The sequence below is a fragment of the Aphelocoma coerulescens genome, chromosome 15 (assembly GCF_041296385.1).
Source record: "Aphelocoma coerulescens isolate FSJ_1873_10779 chromosome 15, UR_Acoe_1.0, whole genome shotgun sequence".
Lineage (NCBI taxonomy): Eukaryota > Metazoa > Chordata > Aves > Passeriformes > Corvidae > Aphelocoma > Aphelocoma coerulescens.
In genome coordinates, this window is record NC_091029.1 from 8,313,069 (window position 1) to 8,338,798 (window position 25,730).

The following is a 25,730-nucleotide window of genomic DNA, read 5'->3' on the forward strand; positions in this document are numbered from 1 at the left end:
AAAGGGTATACATATGTATTTATTATCCCTAAACAGACCATCAAAGAGTTTGTAATTTTTACTAGTTTACCTGAAGATAATTTTATTCCAGGGCATGGAAGGCTTCACTCCCCCTGCTCCAAAATCTAGCACAGTTAGAAAGCAGGAGCAAGACAGATCACTGAAAGGCAATCACGCTTCTTTTCACAGTGAAAATTACTAAATGTTGAAGTGATTCATAGATTCAAGTAAAACCAAAATATACACATGCAAAATTTCAGTAATTGAACACAAGCATGTCATCATGAATCCATTCTCAGTGCAAGTAGATGCCAAGACAATTCCTGAATATTCTGAAATGAGCACCTTAAGAGCTGAAATGGACTCTCCTGCTAAATTAATTGCTACCTTTGTTTGATGAGGAGCATGGCAATTTGCAGATAGAAATATTTATACAAGAAATGCCACAGGCTTCATTGTTGCTGCCCACCTCTCTACCCACCAAACCCACCTGGGTTATAATCACCACCTTCAGACAATCCCTGTTGCACACACAAATTTCATTCATTCAAGTGCATTGATTTGGAGACATTTTTGGTTTATAGCCCCTTTTTCCCCCCCAGAGATTTAATTCAATAGCTATCATGGACATGGCATTTTATTCTGAAAAGGACTGTATTTGTATTTATTCTTTGAGCTAAGTGTTTAGTTTAATATGCTTGTTGTAAATTAACTCTGTTACCCCTTGTGGTAAAAGGCCACAAGTTCCTGCTTTCAGAAACTTTGATCCATGTTAAGTGAAATTGTTTCCAGATAAATGTTTCCATGTGGTATTTGCCTCTTAATTCACTTAAATACCTTTGAAAGACTCAGGGTCCCAAAGACCATATGTAACAGTTACAGGGAAAGAGGTTTAAAGGGAAGAAATCCGTGAAGAATTACAGGAGCAGTTGAAAGTTGGGAAGCAGAAATATTGTCATCTCCAAAAAGTGAGTTTTCCCCTGCATACATGAGACAGCTGACTGTAGCCTCAGGTAGCTGGGAATTACAAGCTGCATCTCTCTTCAGCACTGCAGAAAATGCAGCCATTTGAATATTTCCTAAAAATATTTCATATTCACTGCCCAAAGAAAAGGCACGAAACCCCTTAAATTTTATCTACTGCACTGCCCAATGACAGGTCTTCCACAACACATGGACACATGCATTCAAGAGGGCAAATTGTTCTGAAAAGCTTCACACCTGGCTGCTCATTCCATCTCCTCTGGACCGATTTCTAGGAGAGAGAGAGAGAGCACTGCTCCTGAGCACATCTCCCCAGCTCCCAGCATTCCTGCTGTCCCTCTGCTCCAGCCCAGCCACGCAGTCTCTGCTGCTCCACTGCCAGCCTCGACACCCAGAGAGCGCAGCAGAGCAGTGCATCTGGATTTTTAACTAAAATACAGCACTTTGTGTTCTCCACACAGGTCAGACCTCTGCCATTCTTTTCCACCCCTCTCTCACTTGGATAGGAAACACAGCAGCAGGCAGCAAGGACACAACGCCCCAGCAACAGCTTCCTCATCAGCCTCCAACTGTAAATAATCCTGTGTTCTGTACTTGCTATACAAATGGTTAGAGTTATTTACATAAAACGGTATTATTACTCCACTGACAATCAGTCTGACAGAAGGGTTGATTTGCTGTCAGCTGGCAAATGATGTGGCAACATTCCTGCCTAGAAATAATTGCTGTCAGTGTTAGAGTTGCCTGGAACTTGTTAATAGGACCAGTTTGCTGTGCAGGCTGGTCAGCAAAAGGTTCTTCATACAAGGCACAGGCTTTATAATCCCCAAGTGATCTTCCAGGGAAGTGCAGTGAGGATTGACAGCTAAGGCAGTGTCACACACGTACAGAGCAGCACCACAAATAACTTGACTGTGCGTTTACAGTAATTTTATTTACAAGTTACCACATGACACCTGTAGTACTACAGTTTTTATAACACCATTAGCAGTAAAGTAAGTCACATCTAAGAAGAGTAGGAGGCAGCAGAGAAAAATGTGCACAGAGAATGCAGAAAAGCTATTTAGCTATAACTGAAAGTAGGTATTTTTCTACAGACTTAGAAAGCAAGAAGGAATATATGTTGAGAAGAGCAAGCTCTTCAGCCCTCTTATTTCTGCAGCATAAAATTTTTTGTACAGTGACAATTTAGTATAATGAGTACTACACTAGCAGTCAAATGCAAGTGATAGGGAGAAAACTGTCTTAATATCTTGCCCTTTTGAGCACCCAGAAATGAAACCCAAAGCTTCCCTTTGAAGTGAGTTATCCAGGGCTGGTTTACTTGCAGAGCCAGTAGTGCAGAATTGCTACTGGGGGGCAGGAGGGAACAGACTAGAGAGTTCCCAAGCATTGCATATTGCCTGTGAGGTCTTATCTGGTCTTGAGTTAAGTAGTTGGTGAGCACAACCAGTTGCAGCATTCCACAAGTCTTTTTACAGTGCCACGCTCTAAAGCTGTGCACAGCTTAGCAGAATCCCAAAATCAAGCAGAGAAAAAAGCCCTTCTGCTCTCTTATAATCCTTGGCTCTAATGATGCTGGTGTTGAGCCTGGGCCTTTCTCAAGAGGAACAATGTGGAGGAGCAAATCTGGAGAAACACGCTAGACCTAGATGTAGTCTGATGACAAGCCTCAGAAGAAAATAAGCTTAATGCAGCATCAGGTGCGACCCTTTTCTGCTTCAAAGTACAGCAGCAGCTTCCAGAAAGCAAACAAGTGTTATTCAGGACTGGGTTTTCTCCCCAGACATCTTTAATAGACCGGAGTGACTGTCAATGCACACGATCCATGGTAGGGGCTGCAAAGACAATGAAAATACAAGCTGCACAGTAATAATTATTTCCACTACTAACTACACACAGGATATATTGCTTTTGGTACAATGCCATTTATTGTCACAAGAAGAAAACCAGTGATTAAGTTGAGCACATGAATTATGCAGACCTTTGCCATGCTGGAACAACAGTGTATTTTACTTACAGAAATGTCACCAAGTCAGCTGGAAAAACAGCTTAACACAGTTCTTCCAAAATATCAAGCATACCCTCAAACCCAAGCTTGTATTACGTTTAGCTACAACAGAAAGATTAAGAAATGGTTTTATTTTCAATGCCCACTTTTGTCTGGAGTGCTGCGCTTGTACCGCATGAAGGCAAACACAGGATCAAAACACGGAGCTACAGTGACAGCAACAACACCCACTGAAATACTTCTGAGTGGGCAAACTGGCTGCAAGTTTGTGTCCCCTCCACACCTATGCAAACCTACTCAGAAAGCCTGCAAAGGTATGTATGTGTACAAAAACTAACAACAAATTTTTTAAAAACACAGAATGCATTAAAAAGTCCAAAGTTTGAACTCTTGAGTCTGTGATGCCTCAACTATAAGTTAGAATATCTGTGAGTTTTAACGCTTCTAGGAACAAAGAAAGGTTTTTTAGTCCAAATTTCCTTGTCAGTACTAGCTATCAAAATGAAAGGTGACCTAGGCTTGTCTAAAAAACCTTCCAGCTCTCCTGTGGTATCATCGGTTCAGAGAGTTTCAAGCCAAAATTCTGAATATTCAGCATTTTTGCATTTGCAGTTTTAAGGCAGAAAAAGATGTTCACAACAAGCCATTTAGTCTTGGATGTTACAAAAAACCCCCAAACAACAAACCAACAAAACCAAATAAACTAACAAAACCCCCTAAAAGGTGCATCTCAAGTCTTTTAGTAAAAGCAAATTTTACAAAATTCTATGGCATTCTCTTACAGCTTTGGGGTTTGTTTTTTTTTCCTAAAAAAGCCTAAATTTTCAGACACAGATCACACATCACTCAAGGTCAGAATTAAACTTGCAAGGTGGAATAAGAGATCCCTGCACTGCCAACGCCCTGGCTGGTGCCATCCCAGGACTGACCTGGGACTGGAGCTGCTCTGCGCTACCCTGGTTTTCTCCCCAGGGCCAGTGGCTGAACCAGGGCTCCAGGGTCAGCTGCCTGTACCCAGGCCCAGCTCTGTGAAGCACAACTGTGTCCTTGGCTCAGCTGTACAGGGGTAAAAAATGAAAGAAGCAAATAAAAGCTGAGCTGTGAGACTGCTACAAGCGTGCATGGTAAGGAAAAGTAAGAACAAAGCAGTGAAGTCGTCAAGTCAGAGCAGACAAGGGACTTTGGAGAAAGATCCCAACATGGAAAGTGAAAACCCCTGAGGAAGGGCAGTGTTGCTGGAAGAGGAACTCAGCAAGATCAAAGGTCAGCCCAGTGCAAGCAGCAAGGGAAGGAGACAAGGAGGAGCAGTAGTGCAGGCAGCAGCCAACAGCTGAGTGCACACAAACTCACAGACTGGGAAGAGAAATGGAAGTGGTTTTTTTACTGTCTTTTTATGTGAGAAAACACTGCAAACCCAAGACCCGGTTAAGGTATTTCTTGCTCTTTTCAGTAAAATCAGGAATGGAAGACTCCTCTCTTCAGCCTTCACATACAAACATAAGCTACCTCTGTACTAAGCCAGAAGGCTCACACGTTTCCCTACTGCACTAATTAATCAGCTGGAAAGAAAAGGAACTTCAGGAAAAATGGGCTCTGTGTGCGTGCATGTTGAGAGGAAAACGAGATGCAGCTTTAGGGAAGTTGCAGGAAGTTTTCAGTATTCACAAGGTACATCAGTTTAACTAATAGGATCAATAATCGGCTGTTTATCATCAGAAAGCTCACAAAACCTATAAAAGAAAGATTTTTTGTAACAACTGGAACTTGTTTAGACTCAGTTTAAACACAGAGAAAAGTAAATTGTCAATAGCAAGATGTACTAAAAAAAGGCAGAGTTCTGGAAAACACATGAAGGAAAGTTGTCAGTGTATTTATAAAGGGAACACGTGGAGGGGTTACAGAACAGTTCTCACATCCAACTCCCAAGATCAGGCTTCACACAAACAGCACGTGAGTGAGGCCACCTTTCTGATGGGGGATGCAAACACCTCTGACACCAGGCTGGCGTTTAGCAGACTGACCAGAGTTGCCTTTGGAAGCAGAGCTGAGGCTCTAGAACTTCTGCAGCTACCTGGACTCGTGTGGTGAGAAGACACATCAGAGCAAGGTAACCACCAACAGACATGGCATACGTTGGTGTGATGTTTGTGAGTCTTCTACATGCCCTTAATGGTTTTATTTTTTAAGCCTTTCAGTGTTACATATATCTAATTTAGTAGAAGGAATAACTGAAGATGAAACATGCACAACACAGAATCATCTTTGGTCTGCAAAGTCCTGGGTCAGAGCTCTACAAAGCTTGATGCCATCAGACCTACATTAGTATCTCTTCCAATAAACAGGGCTTGTACTCAAAGGAGCTCCTTGCCAGCCTTCCTGAATATTTGAGTGCACCATCTGCCCCAGTACCTGGGGTGCTCACTGGAACCACCAGCCCCACCCCGACCCACTCTGGCTCCAATAGCTCAGGAGTGGCCACTACACCTGGAGCTTAGAGACTGAGAGGATCAGCAGCCAGTTCTGGTGAAACACAGGAAATCTGTGTGGTATTTCAAACTAACCCGACTGAAACAAGGATCACAACAATGTTAAGTCAATCAGTTGCTTGTCAAAACCTTCCTGGAGCCAAATGGCTGTGCAGTTGTACCTTGAAGTCCCTCCCTGAAGTGCATGCTAGGCAAACACACCTTCTGCCAGAGGAACAGTCACAGCCAACAAAAATATAAGAACACACATAAACCCACCTATGGCAAAAATGAAATTCTGTACTATTCTTGGAGCAAAAATGTACTCTGCAGTGAAAGTCAAGGAGGGGAATGAGAGATGAGTTTTTACAAGCCAATTCGCAGAGCTGTTATAGACCTGTCAGTTATGGTTAAGCTTTCTTTAGTTTCAAGTCACATTTTGTGTGTTTTCATATTAATTAAAGTTTCTAGCTGCCATTATCCAGCTACACCTTTTAAGAGTTCAGTTCTTTGGCACAGTCTTCGGCACTTTAAGCTTAAAAAAAAAAAAAAATAAAAAAAAGAAGAATTAAGTCCATGACAGTGATATGAGCTTACTTGCACAGCTCCCAGAAATCCCACATTTCAAATCCCTGGTTGAAGAAGATCCTTTTTGTACTGAAATGAAAACATTTGGTCTCTAAGGATTACGCAAGTAATAATTTTCAAGATTTTGTGGGAACAGTGCAATATGAATATCCATAGAGTGTCAAAAAAGCCCATGAATCATCAGATACACAAATCGATTTGCATCACTCAAAAGGTCAAGATTTCATAATTTTCTCACACCAAAGATAAAACATTTCTGCCTGTCTATAAAGAAACGTCAGCTGTAGGGTTTTTTTGGATAGTTTCCCTAATTTAATTCCAAGCTGGTACAATTATACAGGGGGATACACACGTTGAGCAGTTATAGCTGCTGTCTGCACGCTGCTCCCCGTGCAGTGGTCCAAGGAGGGGCAGTTTTGGATCAGCCAATGGACCAGCTCAGGGCAAAGCAAAGTCCCAGTCATTCTAGATATGCACGGAACTATGTTGGTTTGGTAATACAGGGACACAATTTAATGATTTTCTTTGTATTTGTTTTTACAAGATTCAGATGCCAAAAACAAAACAGAACATTAAGTTACCTGATTTAAAAAAGAAAATCACAAACGTTTACAACATCAAAAGAATAAGACGAAATATAAACCTTTGCTACTTACAATTGATCTATACAGATTAACCAAATCACAAATCTGTCACAATATAAATGTTTAATTGTTACAATGAATAAGAACATACAGAAAATGATTTATTTTTTATAAAATCTTCCTTTGCTTTTTTATTTTAAACTTACCATTAACTAAATTAGCTATGCAGGACTTGTGGGGTACATGACTAAGAAGGCACCAACAGTACAAAGCAAAGACAAAGCAGTTTGAGTATTTTAAGAGTGCTCTACACTGATACAACACGAGAAAAGGCAACAATAGTAAGTAAACCAGCTGCAACCTTTAGAAATTTGTTCTAGATTACACATGTAGTCCAACTTTTACATTTCCGCCAATGTGTCACTTGGTTTGATCACAGCACATGCTACAAAAACCACTGTAAGCTTCACTTTACTAATGTGCACTTTTCACTAATTTAGTGTCTTGATTTCAATTGTTAACTAAACCATTTTGAACCACAAATGTATTTAAAACTTAGTAAAAGGATTGTTTGGACTTTTTTGTTTAAACCACTGCATTTACAAAAATATTTCCCCTAAAATCTGGGATTGCTTGAAGACATTGCTGTACAAATATAAAAGTACTATGCAAGGGACCAAATTCATAAGTATATGGTGTGTATGTATAGATCTATATTTATACCATATCACTGTGCTGTAACAACACAATAAATTTATCAATAACCAAGGGCTATATAAACTACACTAACATAAGCAAATATATATTAATAAAGTTTAAATCTATAGTACAGTTGCTCAGCAAACAACTTCGACATGGTATAAATATATCGTAGCATATTACAGTGGGCAGCAACAACAGGTTTTTCTTTCTCTCATTGTGCAAGGAAAGCCTTGCTCAGCTCCTCAGGTTTTATTTGGCCACTGCCGAGTTCTGTCCCCACTGCCACTCCTGGAAGCTCCCGGCGTACACGGCCCAGCTCTGGTGTCACAGGGGTGAGGAAGAGTCTGGCCACAGGCAGGACAGCAGAGTCAGACGCTTGTTTGCCAAAGCATCCATGAGAATTTTGTGTTTGCATATTTTTCTTCAGCTGTAAGGTTGGAATGTTTTTGACAGTGAACTGTTTACATTCCTTATTCCCAAAGCATCTTTACCATGAAATATGCATGCTACTTCAATTAAGAGTTGCTGTTCTCCGCTCTAAAATATAGAAACTGCATAAAGAAAATAACCCAATGTAAAATGATGAAATAACTGACCTAACACAGTGTTGTTAGAGGCACCTTCTTTTAAACTATTTTCAAAATCTGACCAAAAAAAAAAAAAAATCATGCTTCAGCATTTGACGCATCAACAAATTCAACCCAACAATGTTTACTGAATTCAGTAAAAGATTGATGAATATGGTTATGGATCCTGATGGATGTCAATTGGATTCAGCAAGAGTAGCTAAGGAAGAAAGCCCGAAAGCACCAGACATTAGGTAAAGCAAACCCTCGGCTTCTCATTTGGAGAGACAGGATGCAAGGGTAAGTCTGCACCTCCCCAAACATCCCAAATGAAAGAAAGTATTAAAAAAATAGAATTGGGAAAGAGAAGGGTGAAGTAAGCTGCCAAAGTTCTTCCTTAATAAATTAAAACTGAGGTGTTACAAACTAATTTCAGTAACAGTCATCTTTCCAACCGTGCCAAAAATGATTCCTGTTGTAATGATGATCATGCAAGTAGCAGAGATTCTAGAGATATTTCAACTTTTCAAAACTGAGTGAGAAAAGCATTTTGGTAAAGATGTGTAGAAAGGTCAAGAGAAATTTCTACACTGGTATCAACAGTCAAGTGCATATTTCTTCTATAGAAATGTTTTTAGCATAGGTTCCATACCACAATTCCATGATCACTTGTGCAGTGTCCTGACAATGCTCCGAATTTGTTCCCCACAACAGAGATTTATGTACCACAGGAACTTCCTAATAGAAAATGCCCTTTAATGATGAACCCTTGCTTATTAAAAATTAGTTTTGGCAGACTAACATTTAAACTATAGGAAAAAGAATATTTTGAAATGGAATCTTGTAAGCACCCTTATCTACTGGAGTCTAAGTGAATGGCTTTCTAGTTTTCTCTGAAGAGCAGACTAAATGGTATGAGGAAGCCTGGAGTTATTAACTAGCCAGCATCCTTATATACTACAGTAGCAATTGAACCTGATTTCCATTCAAAGACATTACCCAAGAGGAAACCAAAAACTAATTCTTAATGTTAATGTGAAGATATAAGATTTAAATTTATTTCCAGGAATTACAAGTGCATTTTGTTCATATTAGCAAGCAGTCTTTATACAATCCATTCTTCACTGCTGCCAAAATAAAATGAGAAAAAGACAGCAGAGATATGAAAAGCTAAAAATAGAACTATTTTTCCTAAGTTATTTGTTGAATAGCATTTCAGTTGAACACAACTCAGAGGTAACAATAGATTATTTTTTTTTCTCAATCATAGGCATGTGGCACTTAGACAATCATCTTTGCACAGAAAGCTTTAACAGTCATGCGAGGGCACAGTAATTATTTTAAACAAGGCAAATTTCTCACCACAGAGAGCAGTGGGGAAAGAAAAGGAGGCACTGCACTGGAACATAACACCTAGTAAACTCCACATTATACAATTTCAGTAACAAATACTTGAAAAGATCATTAAAAGGTATACAATTTTAAACGTTATTTAGTGCTAGCTTTGTTTGGTTGTCCTAACTCAGCATTATCAGAAAAGTTTGATAGTACTTGACAACAGAACAGTACTTCATGTCACGAGCTCATGGAGGCTTGATTACAAATCACCATAGTGTAGGTTGCAAGAAATGAACTTGAGATGCTGACATGCTGTAGGAGCAAAAGTAAAATCAAACTTTCTCATTTGAAGATGCAGTGTTCCTCTCTGCAAGAATTCTGAATGTCAGTGATTAGATTCAAATGTCAAAACTATCAATCCTCATTTGAAGCATTTCATTGGTATGCAGGATGTAGACTGAGTTAATTAACATCATATTTTGGTTTCTTGCTTGCCACCAGATACGGCTGCCTTGCCCAGGAAAAGCACTGGCCATGGGGTCATGGTGCCATCGTGGTCTGTGTTAAACCTTCCAGCATACGGGGAGCAAAGAGCAGCTGCAGCTGCCACCTTGCCTTTGCACAGGCTGTACAAACACTACTGCATGGTAGGAACTTTGGAAGTACTATGCCTCCAACATGGGTAAACTTTAAATGCTCTCTTTTAGAAAAAGCAGGGAGAAAAAGGTACATGTTTTGTCAATACATGGAATATGTTTCTTAGATGAATTCAGTTAAGTTGGGCTCCTATGTGGCTCTTACACTGGATAGAACACCTGTATGTACAGCACAGGACACCCAAACAAGTGCATAAGCAAGATTGACATGAACACGACTTATGCTGCAATCCATAGCATAATGGTACACACTCTGCTGGATGCTAACCAACCATTTCTATTTAAAAAGGACGTGCAAAAAAAATCTGGGATGTCACTGACTTAAAGTGCCCTGAATAGTAGCTTTTCTAAAAAAAAATGCCAGCGACTTCAGTAAAGTCAGAAAAACATAGTTCATGGTGTAAATGTCTTACAGGTTAATGAATTATCTTCTTGGATATTGATCCAGGAGTGAAAGGAACCACTGCATCTTTCAAACCAGAAAGCAAGCAGTTAAAACACAGGCAGCAGTAGGTGCACGTACAGTACAGTACTGCAACAGGTCAACAATGGGCATTACGCATAGGAGTGTCAATTACAATTCTTCAGGCTTAAAAGATTCATTGAAAGCATGAAAAGCCAAAACTACCAGGAACCGCCCTCCTGAATGGCTCAAAGGAGTTAGTGGATAAGCTGAGAGAGGCCACAAGACATGACCAACAACAAAGAACTGGGAAGAGGAACAGCAACGTTTGAGCATGCCCAGTCCTTTAAGTCCTTGTCCTACAAAAGAGAGCAGAGACATATTTCAGTGAAGGAAGTTTAACATCACCTTTTAAAACAAGCCCTTTCCTATTTCTGTGTTCTGTGCACACTGTGTTTACCATGAGTCAGAGCCAGCAGGATCTACAGATGTTAAAAAAGAATTCAGAGACAGTGGATATCAGGGCATTCCATTTTAAACTATTGAATCTTCAAAAGATTAGGAAGATTAAACATAGCTAATCAATGAAGCACATTCTTTGTCTGAACCAAAAATCTTTTATTTTCATATTACATCTCAATTCCAAAACCCACAGCCCAGGGGACACTGAATCTTGAGAAACAGCCCAGTGAGAAGAGCTGGCTGATAAAGCCCAGGGGGAGTGCAGGGGAACAGAAATGCACAGCAGGACACTGTTACTGTGCATTTAAAGCCAACTCCGGGGGACTGGCCCTCACTAGGATGTCAACCAGCTATGTTTAAACTGTTGTGCTGTGGCATAGCTGGCAATCCTAACCACAAACGACTCAGACAAATTACCAGCATATCCTTATCAAGCTAAGTACAATATTTCAATTTCAGTATTGTGCTGGCCAAATCAACTCTGCATAGTAGCAATTCAAAGGTAACATTTTAAACAACCAGAAATTTCTGCTAGCAATGGATCACTGATATCTTTATCCCTAATCCTTTTATCCCTTAATCCCTAAATACAACCTAGGTAAGTATGGTCTGGGCAAAGAGGCAAGCAAGAGATCATGAACTATGATTTACCACAGCAGTAACTACTTGCTGTCCTTCCTTGAGACCACAGCCTATTAGGAGCAGGCTTCATCTTGTTCTTAAAAATTTATGTAATTTTCTTCCACAATGCATACATGCACAGCTGTGCTCTAATACAGAATCAGTTTTAGAAAACATGGGTGGGACATTAACACCAGTCATGCTACCAAGTCCCAGGTCTGTTCTATTGACAATGCCAACTAATAGAACCAGGGAAATCGGAGGTTCACACACCATCTTTTAATTATTACAACAGTTCCAACGTCACCCAGCAAGCATAAATAAACAAAATGCAGTATTTGTAAAATTTGAAATTCATTTGTGAGCTTCTAGACATCTGAATATTCAAGCCAGTGACAACAGCAGTTACCCTATTAAAGTAAAAACTGTATTTTTAGAAGTTTCCCCCACTATTTTTTATTTTTCTTTCCTATGAATTCATCATTAAATAAAAACCTGGGGGTATATGCAATGCAGACACTAATTTCCTATTTTTAGAAAAATAATTGCTTATAGCAAAGCCACAAAGCTGCTGCACACTGCCAGCAGAGCTGTGGATTTTGGCAGCAAGGAAGTTCCCTGGCTCAAAACTTCACCTTCCTGGTGGAACTGCCCACACAAACCAGTGATTGCAGAATGCTGCTCTGAGGGAGGAGAGCACAGACCAGGCAACCCAGGTCAGCCTGTTGCCTTTGGCTTGTTTTTCCTTTCCAGTCATAAAACTTTGATACTTTAACCTATTAGTATCACAGAAGTTTCACAGGTACTCCAATCAAGTCAGTATTTGACCAATTTTGTATGGAACTCCTGAGACTTGCAAGCCTTGTGGTACAGGAAGACCAGTTGAGTTCATTGATGTAAAAAAAAGAGTCAGAGTCAGTGAATATCAGTACATTTCATTTGAAATTAAACTTTAAGACCTTCAAAATACTAGGAAAGTTAATCATAATTAATTTTTTAATATTTAAATACCTATCCTTATTTACTCACACTACTTGAGAGTTACTTAAAACTAAAAATAATTCATACTAAAGTTTCATGTGTGGGTTTTTTCCTTTAAAATAATTTAAGAGTTTTCTCCTCTGCACATTGCATTTAGGAGGAGAGGTTTTTTTAAAGCATTTGAAGCCATATGACAAAATAATATATGAAGAACATTGCCCCTTAAATTTTTTTTTAAATAAAATTTGCATTTCAAAGTGTTACTATTGCTTTTATTCTAAGCAGCACTATTGAAATGCAATTCTTATTCCCTAAATGTAACCTACAAACAAGGTAAACACCTCAGACAATTGCCTCAATTCCATGTGGACACTTCAATGGTGTGAGCAAACAGAAACCTTCCTCAAGAACAGGACAGGACTGAGGTCCAGGTCCTTGGACAGGGAGTTACTGAGCACTGGGAAAGGCAAGTTCTACATTTCACCAGCAGCACCAAAGTCCCAAATTTTCCCCTTGCCCAAGTGTCCCATATTGCTGTGACTTTACCTATGCACAATTTAAGATCGGTATCCTGGCTGGAATCTTGCAGTTTCCTCAAAAATCAATTCTTTCAGCTTTTCCTTCGGCAAGTCATCCAACTCCATATCAAACTTGAAGGGTGCTTCAGCTACAGGCTTAATAATACAAAGAAATATGATTACTTTAATGTCACTGTTCTGTTGAATTTCATGCAGTCCTTTTATGAATGGGGGAAAAATCTGAAAATGTCCTTCACAAAAATATCTAACACTGAGCAGTCTTCAAGGCAGAACTCCTCCTATTAGTCCAATGCGTGCTTTACATACTAGTTTACCAAATTTTACAATAACCACAGTAAGTAGCTACTCAAATCCAAACTACAAGTTGAAATATTTGTTCAAGGCTCCTAACTCAGTACCTACTTGAAGAAAATACTATCTCAAGCATTTTTACTTCTTGGAATAAACATATCTGGCCCTTAAGGAAAACTAGCTTCTTTCCTCCTCCTCCAATTCATCACAAAAAGAAGCCAGAAATCTCCTCAGAATTGTATGTAAACTACAGCCAGTTCCGATTCAGGGTTTTCAAAGCATAATCTGATGGCAAACTCAGTCATTCTCCTCCTTTACCTCAGACATTATGAAACCAGGACACATGAGCTGAGAATCTCCATTTTCTAGAGAGGACACCTTAGCATCTATTTATTCTGTGGCATCTCCTAAGTGTTGTACTAAAGTGAGAAATACAAATTTTGGTAAATCGATGCAATTCATTTTTCAACTCCATCAGTGCAGTAGAAATACTACCCTTAAACTAAAGCAGAAAATAATCAGCTATATTATTTTATCAATGTTTACATTTTAACAATGTCTTTACCTCATCACTTGGATCATAATACTGCTCCAGATATGGATGGGCTAAAGCTTGCTCCACTTCAATCCGCTTATGAGGATTAAAGGTCAACATTTTATCCAACAAATCAAGTGCTAAGAGGAAAAAAAGTGAGCAAGAATTTAATACACACTCTGCAAAAGTGTTACAAGCCCTGACCCTACACAGACAATACCCACACCCCAAGGTCTGTGCTAATGACAATGCACCACTGGAGCTCCCCTGCTGTAGCAGCACTGGGACCTGTAACTCGGGCACACGAGCTGTGCCTGCCCCTCTATCGGCATTCCTGGGCTACAACAGCCTTGGGCACGACCTGCTCCAGTGGAGGTGTTACCCTGCCCAAGGCCCTTCAGCCCCAGAATGGATGTCAAGGCAAGAAATGCAAGGAATCCTATGGTACAATCTGGTTTTAACTACAACTGAAATTAAATAGATTAGACTTTTTCTTCTCTCAGAAAAATGTTTGGATTTTTGTGCCAAAATCTAATCTAAGATGGAGCTTATCTGAAATAAGTAATTATGACTATGCTCTTATTCTGAAAAGAAAACTTGGCTGTTCTGGAAAATATCCAGAAGTCATCAGGAGTTCCAGATCATCACAGGGAAATATTCTTGCCCAACTGGCAGCACAGAAGATACTCTCCAGAGAATATGCATTTATATTCATAAGATTCAGGCAAAATCTGTTGAAGACAACTCGTAAATAATCTATAAAGAACCTGAAGATCCAGTAAGACAGAGAGTGAGGTCTGGACATCACAAGTCAGAGCTACTGCAGTTGGTCAGTGACTTTGCCTGTAACACATTTCCCTTTTTCAAGAAGAGAAAACCAGGAGAAAGAAGCCCTAAGATATCTGCAGTATCCCAAATTCCATCACATTTCTTCTCCTCACCACATCATTTATGAACCAGAACTTTAACAGAGGCTTCTTGCTGCAGCACAGCAGTTGCAGCTTTGCCCCAGGATGAGGAACACAACTGTGACCTCAGGTCCTTCTGCAGCCTGGGGAGGGGGGATGCACCATCACCATCACCCCACCACTGAAGCGAGCTCCTCTGGGTCTCTGCAGTAGCCAGCACTGCACAAGAGACCCAGCTCCATTTGAAGGCAGCTCCAAAAGCCTCAGCCTTGCCCTGTAATCCTCTCTCGGTGTTTCGCTGCAGCTCCCCCAGCGCCGGCAGCTCCCGTGCTCACCCTGAGCAGGAGTGTGTTGGGCACAGCCCTGTCACTGCCCTGAGTGAGCCAGCTCCTGAAAAGCTGCCCTGGCACAGCTGCTCTCAGGGTGCCATTGCCAAGGTGCTGCACCAAACGGCACAGCCCCCCTCAGCTGAGGTACCAGCACTGCTGCCATCTGAGCTGTCAAAGCCCACGGGGAGGATTCTCACATTGATGAGCACTGTTATAAAAGCAGAATAAATCACTGCTGTTTCCCTCAATGACAGGGATAATCAGCTCCATACAGTTCTATCTGCAGAAATCAGCTTTTACATGGTAATTCAGTACCTGATTACATCCACTAAGAGTAAATTATCATATCAGGTAAAAAAGCTACTTACGAATTGTGCTAGAGCAGGTAAAAGAGCACTGTACTTTGAACACAACCACCCTTAAACTGTATGAAGTTGAGTTTAAAAGGTAATAATAGCTATCTAGCAAAACAAAATCATATTTACCCTCTACTAAAGCCTTGTAAGAAAGGCAACAATTATTACATTCCTTGCTTTTAGAACTTTTGCTCCACTTATCATAACTGAATTTTTTAACCCTTTAAATTTTAAGCTCTCATGGTGCCTAAGGACCCCACTCACTGACAAGACCCTGTTTGACCTACAACTGATGCACAGTCTGCACAAACTCTACCCAGGGCAGCAGCAAGCAGCTGCCTCCTATCTGATGTTAAAGACAATGTTCAAGACTTGTTTGATGCCAGTGTCGAAATCCAGTGCCGATGTTCAGCACTTGAATAATGTCCTGTGCTTCCAAAGACACTGACAAGAGTTTGAATTTTACATGTAAGCTAAAGACCAAACTCCACAACAGGCAATCTCAGAGTTACTAAACATTGAATTTAAAAGATTAACTAGTCTGAGGACTTTGTGCTGGTTTATAACTGTATATTAGATTTATAGTGCTATTTTAAGGCACCTTCTTGTTCTATTTCCAATACAGAGAAGGATAAATTCTTAGGTTATAAAAACTCCCATCCTGCCATTACTTTGACACAATGTAATAGAGCATAAAATACCTTTGGGGTCAGCGTTTGGAAACAGCCTGTTCCATGGTACCTTATTTTTGTGTGGTAAGGAAAGCAAGTAGTTTCTGGCCTTTAAATTTATTATACAATTCAAATCTTCTTGGGAAGGGGATCCAAGTATACCTAAAAAAATGAATAAAAACAATAGTGCATTCTATGAAAAGCACATTAATACAGTTGTATCATATCTACTAAAACTCAGTATTAAAATGGCTGGGAAGGAGATTCCAGACCAAATGTTTTAAGGATATGAAATACCTGAGGAGTTTCCAGAAACTTTTACTAAAAACCAATTTTTAAAATAAATAAATAATTGCATCTGAGTTTTCTAACGATCTGTAATCTCTTAAAAAAAGATCCCAGTAAGTGGTGTACCTATAGAAATTTTTAAAAATTTGACCTGGACCTAATAATATATAAGCTTTTTAAATTGTTTTAAAATGTATCTGCTGACATAAATAAATTGGTAAGTATTCTCTAATTGTCCCCAAAACAATGATTACCTGTAGCAATTGCTGCAAAAATACCTAGAGGGAACAGATGACACACGGGCAGAGCCACACCTTACACACTGACCCACTGGAGAAAGACCAGCCCAGCTGGCAGAAATGATGGAGAGAGACAGATGGATGTGGAAATGCTGCTTTTCCATAAAGCTTACCAAGAATATGGTTAAGTTGGTCAAGGTAGTGTTTTCCTGGGAAGATAGGTCTGTTGGAGAGCATCTCTGCCAGAATGCAGCCCACTGACCAGATGTCAATAGACTTGGTGTAACCCTGCAAGTGAAGCAGAAACACATTTTTGTCAAATTTTTGCATAAGAGCAGAAACAAGTTACTTTAGTAAATTCTGAAAGTGCACACAAATCATCTTTTTCCTCTTTAGATTAGTCATGCTTGCTCATGCTGTTTGGTTTTTCTGTACAAATGAAATAATTAAGAACCATATATCAAAACACTACTTTGAAGGGGTAGCAAGAACTGAAGTCTCCAAGAGATGCTTTTCCAGAAGGATTCTTTAAGTTTAGCTAAATCTGTTACCAACTGCAAATTGTTGAGATCCCCTAATTTTATAGCAAGTTTAAACTAAAAAATTTTGGAAACCAGGTATTCTTAATTGCACAGCCCCTGCCAGCATGCTGAACATGGTGAAAGCAGCCGTCCTTCCTGAGGGGATCTAAGCAGCACTCCAGGAAGAGGCCTTTGGCAAAGGGGGGAAACAGCCAAACCAATTGTTGTTGGTTGGCTGCTCTGTACAACACAACAGGCAGGAAGAGGTGAAGATGCTGGGAGGAGGCCACAAACAGAGGAATATCCACATGTATGGATAACCTGTGCCATCCACAGGAAAAGGCACAGCAGTGACATCCAGCAGTGACAGAGACCCACTGTGCCTGGCCTGCTGCCACTGCTCCTCCCTTGGGAAGGCTCTATCCTCACTGACCCCACAGCCACTGGGCATCAGCTCCTCAGGGTGTCATCCCTTCACATTTGTGTTCAAGGTGCCATAATTATAAAATTAATCACTCATTAAGCCACGAACTTTTAAGCTGACCACCCCTTACAAACACAACATATCTTCTTTGTAAAAGCTTCTGATAAGTGGATGTGGATAGCCACAAATACAGTCAAGCTGCCCTATGCTGTGGCCTCAGTGAGGATGTAAAATACAAGATGTGAATTTAAAATAAGAGAAGCTGGGGGAAAAACCCCTCAATTGGTCAGATGCCTATTTTCTAAAAGTGCCTTGGACACGCTATTGCCACAACAAAATATACCCACCAATTGGAAAAGCTGTAAATCCTACAGGAACAACAGTCATCCCAGAATATAAAGTACAGCCCCAGGTGTCACCCAGGTGTTTTGCTAACAAGTGTCTGGCTGTGGGAGTGAACACAGAGGTTCTGAAGGACACCCACCAACCACAACAGGGACTGGATGCACCTTAAAATGGCCACAGAACACAACAGTAATTCCAAATATATAGAAACCAAATGACTGATTTCATGAAGACTATGGGAATGCAATTAAGACTGACACATAAGAAGGATCACATGCCTTCATTCAGAATCAGATTCACCCTCATTATACACTCTAAACCTAAATTAAGATGTCAAGATAATATTAAGGCAACATTTGCAGCCTTGATGGAGGCAGCAATGGAATGCTCATTCCTAGCACTCCTGTCCTGCTCAGTGGCACAGCAACTGATGGAAGCAGTCTCATGACTGGCAAGGAACTGGAGGTGTGGGAAGTGGAGCACGTGATTACTCAGTTCTAGTACCCAATAACTGATTCTGGAATCACACTTTATTGCAAGCCAGTTACAGCTTTGTTGCAAGCTCTACTGGAAACCCATGCCCACTTCTCCCCAAGACTATGCGTGCATTCTGATCCTAAAAACACAGAAAGGAGAAGCACAGTTGGTACCCACAAGGGAATAACCAGCAACAGCAGCACCACAGCAGCTCCCTGTGGCCCTTACCTTAGAATTCAGCATGATTTCAGGAGCCCTGTACCAACGTGTGGCCACATACTCTGTCAGGAATCCTGTGTGATCATGATCGGGATCTGCAACGCGAGCCAATCCAAAGTCACAAATCTGGTTTCAGAGAAGTAAATAGAAAAAAAAGGCCCATTAGACAGACACACATTTCCAATATTGTTACATTACTAATTCACCACTCCCCAATCAATGGTGTAACACCTACAAACGCAGTGACGACAACCTGTGTTTTTAGGAACAAATTATTGCACAAAGGTGAAGAAAAATGTTTTTGATCAATTACAAAGAATATCCAATTGCCATTCAGGGGCCAGGAAGAATAAACAAGAAAGAGAACAAGAGAAAAAAAGATGTTCCTGGTGCACAATTTATGTTCCACTATGGGCTTGCTTAACAGCATCTTTGCCAAACAGGTAGTAAGATACACTGCTCCAACCTCTCAGAAATTCGCCAGAAGACATAAAGAAAAGCAAGTAAGGCTTCCAGAAAACCTAATTAGCAACCAACATATTTGTAACCAAGTTCAACACCCCATTTTACAAAGCTATCATCATAACTGCATCTTTGCATGAAAAACAACCTATCCAATCATGAGATAATGGTATACTGGAGAGATTATAGGCTGTTGAAAGAAACATGAGTCTAAAAGAAAAAAAAATATCCCAAAAACTAAACACAAGCAAGAAAATATTTCTCAACCCTTTCTCAGGAAAATAGTTTTATCTAACCATGAAAAGAAAAACAAACACTGATTTAGACTAGTGAGTTCAGCAAAAAGAAAAAGGTGGTTTTAGTTATGCTCTGGTAGTGAGGCTCCATGGCTTTCAGAGCTATTCAGTGTCTAGAGAGAAATTAAGAAAATTGAAAATGTGAAGACAGACTGTTGTAGAGCAGAGCAGCTGTTCCTTTCTTACCATCCCAAAGGTCAATGGCAAGATTGTTGAGTGGTACATTAGACACATTCACAAGCTTCTGCTGCCCCCCAAAAAGTACCAGGTTATGACTGCCACACACACTGTACGTCCATGAAAGAATACATACTCTCAGGAAAAACAAGCATCAAATGTAGGAGTGGCAAACAGTGGGAGGTTCCTCTGCTGCGATTGTTTTACAGTATTTACTCTGAGACAGTTAATTGTGTACAGTGATTATACTGAAAATGTGAAGTGAAAATAGGCTGTAGTCAATAAAGTCAGTAATGCAAAATCCTACCAAAACCACAGAAACCTCACTGTGCTGTGGCAGGTATTTCTTAATTTTCCTGTAGGGACAGCCTGTCAGCGAAATAACTGATAGATCAGTTGGGGAAGAAATACTTCAGCTGACTAAAAGCTACATCTGAAAGACAAGATTCAGCAGCTGACTTTTACACAGAGGGTCTGAAGAAAAGGCAGTGATGAATGTCATAAGCCAAGCTGCATGCCATTACTTTAGCTACAAATTAAAAAAGTAAACCCAACCCCCCGAATCCTTAGAAAACAACCCCAAAAAGAACCTTTTAAAGCATGGCAATGTTCTCCCAGGCTACAGGAACAGAGCAGCTGCCTTGTGTGCAATTAGCAGCTTACATAAAGAGACTCAGTACAAATAATCAGAAGAGCCTCCTCTAAAGACAGAAACGAACAAACTGTAGAGGACAGCTTAGAGACTCCAAAAAATAATTATGCAGCAGGCAAAAATGGTTGTAATCTCTTCCTCCTAACCTCGGAAAAAAGCTAGATAAGATTCAAGGCAAGGAGACGTGCAGAATCTTAGTGTTACACAAAAGCAAAGTGCAGTGGTTTGTTACTATTAAAACAAAAGAAGAAAGACACTCTCTGGTCCGCAGTGAAAAGCAAGAACTGAATTACAGAAGGTGTCTCTGAATCTCTCAACTCAAGTAGAAAAATGCACATGGGATGGAAAGGAAGAACAAGGACAAAGAGTGCTCATTAAAATGACAAAAAGCCCCTGCTGACTGGAGCAGAAACAGGTTAAGCAGAAAAGCAGGAACACCATTAGTGAGAAAGACTTCAAGGTTGAAGCTGTAAGAAAGAGGTTTTGGCTGCAGAACTGACAGGAGTGGTAGCACGGAGGGTAAGGGACGCTGGAGATCCAGGGCTCTGCCTGCAGCCCAGGGTGAGGGATGGGCACAGCTGTGGCTGTACCTGAGGAGGGCAGACACTTCCCATCCTGGGGCACCAGGACACACTGAAAGAAGCTGCCCTGCTGGGGGGAATGTGGGGCCACTGGGCCCGTACAAATGATGATGCGTAGCAGGCAAAGCACCAGGAGTTGGTTTTTAGGCTTCTCCATGTGAATGAAAAAAAGAAAAAGAAATCATCTGTGAGCAATATAGTAACAGGCAGATTTTCTTGGCATTTTGGCTAAGTCACAGCAGAGAACAAAAAACTGCATAATGAAAGACCCAGGTATATCAGTTAGTGCTTCATGCCTTGGAGAGACAGTACAGATGCTGCTAAGACAGAAGAAATTACTTCCCAGCTAAATAAATAAATAAATAAGAAATGCCATCATCCTATTTATATATTTAGCTTCCACTTTTTGAAAACAATGTTCTTGCAATCAGTATCAGGGATGGTTGGGTTTTTTTTAAACAGAGATGGCTTAAAATTGGATGAAGCTATCAAGCAGATGGGAAGATTTAGGAGGATCATGTACATATGACCATTTACTAAGCAAATGAAATGACACCCAACGGTACTATTAATACAGTGAAATATCTGCAGTTGTATTGTTGAGCAGCCTGTGCCTCTATGTATGTATTTGCATAAAAGGAAACAGAGGGGCTACCATTAAGTTTAATTGTTACTGATAAGATAGTGGTTGAAACAGTTGCATCTCTAGAGTAATTGATAAAATCCTGAAACAGACACTAACTTGCCATTTTCCTTAAAAAAAAAAACAAACAAACCTCCCCCATCACCTTCTTTCCATGCCTGTTGCAGTAGGTAACAATTCTCAGTTGTTTTAGTGAGTTTTCATTGTGTAGACAGAAAAGCACAACTTACAGCATCACTGTAGTGTGTGCATGTTTTACCTAGGGCAAAGAAGGAGATTCGCAGCTGGAGTAACCTTGAACACTGAAGGCACTCCAACACACCAGTTGAGAACCTTGTTTAAAATAACCTGGGCTTCATTTTCTGAAATATATTAATGCCATTGGCCTAGGAAAATTCTATGGCTATGAGAGTTTTTATGCAACTTACTTCATTTACAGAACTACAAACAGGTCAAATTGCTGGATGAAGAGAATCATGAAATAAAGTAAAAACCATTCTAAAAGAGTTAGATACTATTTAGAGTATATTCCAGTCTGTCAGTGGCATGTCAGTGTACATTAATCTCATTCATGGGAAAGATGCAAAGGAGAACACCAGTATCTTTATTACACGGGATTCTCACTAGAGAGATCCCAAGATAGTGGTTTTCGTGGAATCTTGAGTCTAATCTTCCACTGCAAATACTTAACAAGAGACAGTACTTAAGTGACATGATGTACTTTCACCAACTTTCATTCACTGTGTGGTAAGTCACATTTAAGATCTCAAATATTTAGGTCTTTAGCTTTGCCTAAGGAAACAGAAACACCTTTAGGTTCTGAACTCCTGCCTGAAGACTTTCAGCTGCTCACCACAAGACACAGGGCTAACAAACACATTATGTCAACAGAGACTCTTACTTTTTTTCCTGGAAATGAAAGCATTAATACAGAGGTCAAGATCATGTTTAAGGGAGTAGAAAGAAAAAAAGAGCTTTGTTATAACCTGTAGAACTGTGAGCTTCAGAAGAGAGCAACAGCTCTCCCTCACAATGCCATTAAAGAAAGAAGCTGACAAAATCACCACTCAAGATGGACAAACTTTCTACCGACCTTCTTCCAAAAATACGATTTTTAGTATGATTTTAAGTAGTTTGTTTCCACTGTATGCCGTGTTTGAGTTTATGTACCATTTCCTTCATGAAGGGGTTAATGCCTTTGAAGGGGTCTGATGTAATTACAACTGCTGAAATCCCACAGCAAGAGTCAGAGGTGACCAGCCCAGCAGTGCATCAGGAAGAGCTGACAAGATGCAGTGGGAATATAAAGCAAATTGATCATGCAGCCAGTACTTTGAATGGATGAACATATGAGCAGCAAGGAATTGTGTGACACTTGGAATTGTGACAAACCTGTACAGCCCACAACTGGTTCACACTTTGAAGAAGGTTATTTTTGTTTTGTGGTTCGTTTATTGAGGAAGTTAGAGCTACACTAAAAAATAAAGGGTAATTAGGAGCAACACAGTATTCAACAAACACAGTTGTACCATCTCAGATCAAGAACTGTAAACCCTGCAATCTCACTCCATCAGTGGCCAGCAGCAAATACATGATGTACAGTGTAAAAGGCAACATATTCCAATGCCTCTCTCATCTTCCTTGGATTTGCCACTGTGGGACTCTAAACCACACGGAGCACTCAATAGGTTTTTTTTCTGCTAACTTGCCTGGTGTTTTTTTAAAAACTGCAACATCTACCGTGCTCTGTGATACCACATTCCACAGCTTAACAATGCTGCAAGTAAACTTCACCCGCTCCTTTCCTCCCCCCCAGCCTTTTCCATAGGTAAGGACAGTGAACACAACTGCTCTCTATTCACTCTCCCTATGCCACTGACAACATTATCAAATTTTACTGGATTCCTCTGTTCCTCATGCACTATCTTCCAGCAGAGGAGATCCAGGTTAAGTAGCTCTTTGTAATATGGAGAGGAGTACTTTGAATTCCTGGTTTCCTCATATCACAGGAAGAAGTGTGATAACTATGATCACACTAAAGACTCAAAACCTACTGAAAGGTACAGAATGACATGTTTTTTGTTTTATTCTCTATTTCTGTTTTAATTCTTCACACTTGGTTTGCTTTACTGAATGCCACTAAGCATTGAGCTGACATTTTCCAAGAATCATAACAGCTCTAAGCTCATCCTTCTGTAGTATTAACGAGTACAGAGCCCATCTCTGGAAATGCAAATTAGGAACATTCTCTCCTTAAGTAATTGCCGTGCATTTAATCAGCACTGAATTTCACACGCCACTTTAGCTGCCCACTAATACAAAGTCCTTTTCCAACAACAAAACATTAACAGTGTAAACAGAGAAACCAAATCTTGAAACATACACAGTTCTGAGTTTACTTTTGAGGTAAACATGATGCTGCTTCAGATCAGTATTTTCATCCAGCTTTCAAAGACGCTGTTTCCAAGTCAGCCTCCAGATGGAAACAGTGATGCACTCATCAACCTAACAGATTCTTAGTCACTCAAATCTTGATAATTATTTTATCAAACCAAATAATCTTTTGGCAATTGTTCCAGGACAAAAATCACATTAATCCCCAGTAAAAACCCCACATTCATGGTTATAGCAGTTCATTTACAAAGACCATGGCAGGAAAATCTGTAAGAAATTTCAACTCACCTTGAGATCACATGTGGTGTTAAGCAGCAGATTTGAAGGTTTGAGGTCACGGTGAAGCACATTGGCTGAATGGATATATTTTAACCCTCTCAGAATCTGGTAAAGGAAATAACAAATGTGGTCGTTGCTGAGGTGTTGAGTCTTTAAGAGCTTGTAAAGATCTGTCTCCATAAGATCTTGCACAATGTATCTGTGAGGCATCAGATGTAAGGCAGCAAAAAAACTTGGGTGTCATGTCAGGTATCAACATACAGTACCCAAGGAAACTTCTAGAACTTTCTTTCTCTCTTATTTGTCTGTTTGATGATAATTATGAAACTGCGTACTTGATTCTTGCTTTAGAAGTTTGGAATCCAATCAATCCTGTTACATGATGCAGCCCTTTATAGAAATAAGAGGCACCAGCATGTGATCCTCTCAAATTAATCATCATAAACCTCTATTTCTTCATAGTAGAGCTTGACTTTTATAGGAATCTTAATTTCATCTGATTCCTATCCTGCTTGCCAAGAAACAAAGGTGGTTTTTTGGTTAATGAGTAATAAGCTTCCAAGATACTTGCTTGCAGTTGCATAAAAGCATGAAGGTAGAAGATCTCATAACTTCTGACCAGTTTATCATCTCCCCACTTAAAAAATTCAGCTGTTCTTCTCTACTATATATTTATTATGCTACATTGAACACAACAGTCCTTCTCTTACCAAAATTAAATCCCAATATACTCAGTCAGCTGATTTTTTTTTATACGATTGCAATGAAAATTAAAAGAAGGGATTTTTTTTTTCTGCTTTGACAGGAATCAGTTAAGTAAAATTTTCTTCCCCCTTAATTCAAGAAAATTTGAAACAATTATAGCGGTGTCTGGCCATTTTACTTGCTCCTCAAAGCAACCAGTTCCAGCAGCAGCTCTATTAAGAGCATATATAGTTTTAGAATTATGTGACTAAACTAAATCTTCTCTACAATGTTGAGTTCTTTGCCTTGGAAGATAGGAATTAACATTTTTCTCTTTTCCTGGAAAATAAAGAATAAAACTAGTGTTCATCAAATTTATAAATTTATCTATAAACTGATCAAATACTATTAACTTCCCTTTTTATTTACAATAATAGAAGCCAACTTTTATTAAAATTTAGGAAGGAAGAGGATGAAGGGGAAGAAACTATCTCAAAAGAGAGGAGACAACCATTACTAATGATGCCAAATAACACTTTGAAAGGATACACATCTTTCATCTGTTCAATAGTTGGAGCTCTGATAATGTCATTTATTCCAATAATATTCTCATGCCTGAAGCGCAGTAGGATCTTGATCTCTCTCAGAGTTCTCTGGCAGTACGTCTGATGCTCAAAAGGACTGATTTTCTTTATAGCAACTCGAACTTTGTTGACATTATCATAAGCAGAACTAGAAGAGAATCAATAGCATCGGTTATAAGGAGCATTAAATATATTCAATTCAGAACGAAAGAATGTGAATTCAATTGAATATAGGGCTGGTGCATTTTGTTTACATTTACTTTTATTAAATGAGGAGAGGTGCCAGTGACACACGTCTTTTAGTTTGGCAAACTGACAAACACTTGTTCTTTCACCAGCCCATTTGGGTCTCTACAACCATTGGCTTTCCCAGCTGACTTGGAGTCTGCTGATTCGTGGGTACTGCACAAAGGAAAAGGTATTTGTCTTCTTTATCAGCCTGTGCAACAACCAAGCCTGAGGCTTTTTCTATACG

At 39.8% G+C, this 25,730-nt stretch overlaps 1 protein-coding gene across 1 annotated transcript in view; it reads right to left on the minus strand.

Moving 5' to 3' along the window:
- Window positions 1-6,534: 6,534 nt before the first annotated feature.
- Window positions 6,535-25,730, minus strand: part of MAPK1 (mitogen-activated protein kinase 1) — a 35,860-nt gene continuing 16,664 nt past the window's right edge. Inside the window, exons 2-9 of the mRNA XM_069031322.1 lie at window positions 25,221-25,403; window positions 23,997-24,186; window positions 18,513-18,629; window positions 16,691-16,805; window positions 16,021-16,152; window positions 13,757-13,866; window positions 12,908-13,035; window positions 6,535-10,656 (exon numbers count right to left, since the gene is read on the minus strand). Coding sequence (XP_068887423.1) covers window positions 12,919-13,035; window positions 13,757-13,866; window positions 16,021-16,152; window positions 16,691-16,805; window positions 18,513-18,629; window positions 23,997-24,186; window positions 25,221-25,403 — 964 coding nt within the window. The 3' untranslated portion in view covers window positions 6,535-10,656; window positions 12,908-12,918. The remainder of the gene's footprint in view (window positions 10,657-12,907; window positions 13,036-13,756; window positions 13,867-16,020; window positions 16,153-16,690; window positions 16,806-18,512; window positions 18,630-23,996; window positions 24,187-25,220; window positions 25,404-25,730) is intronic.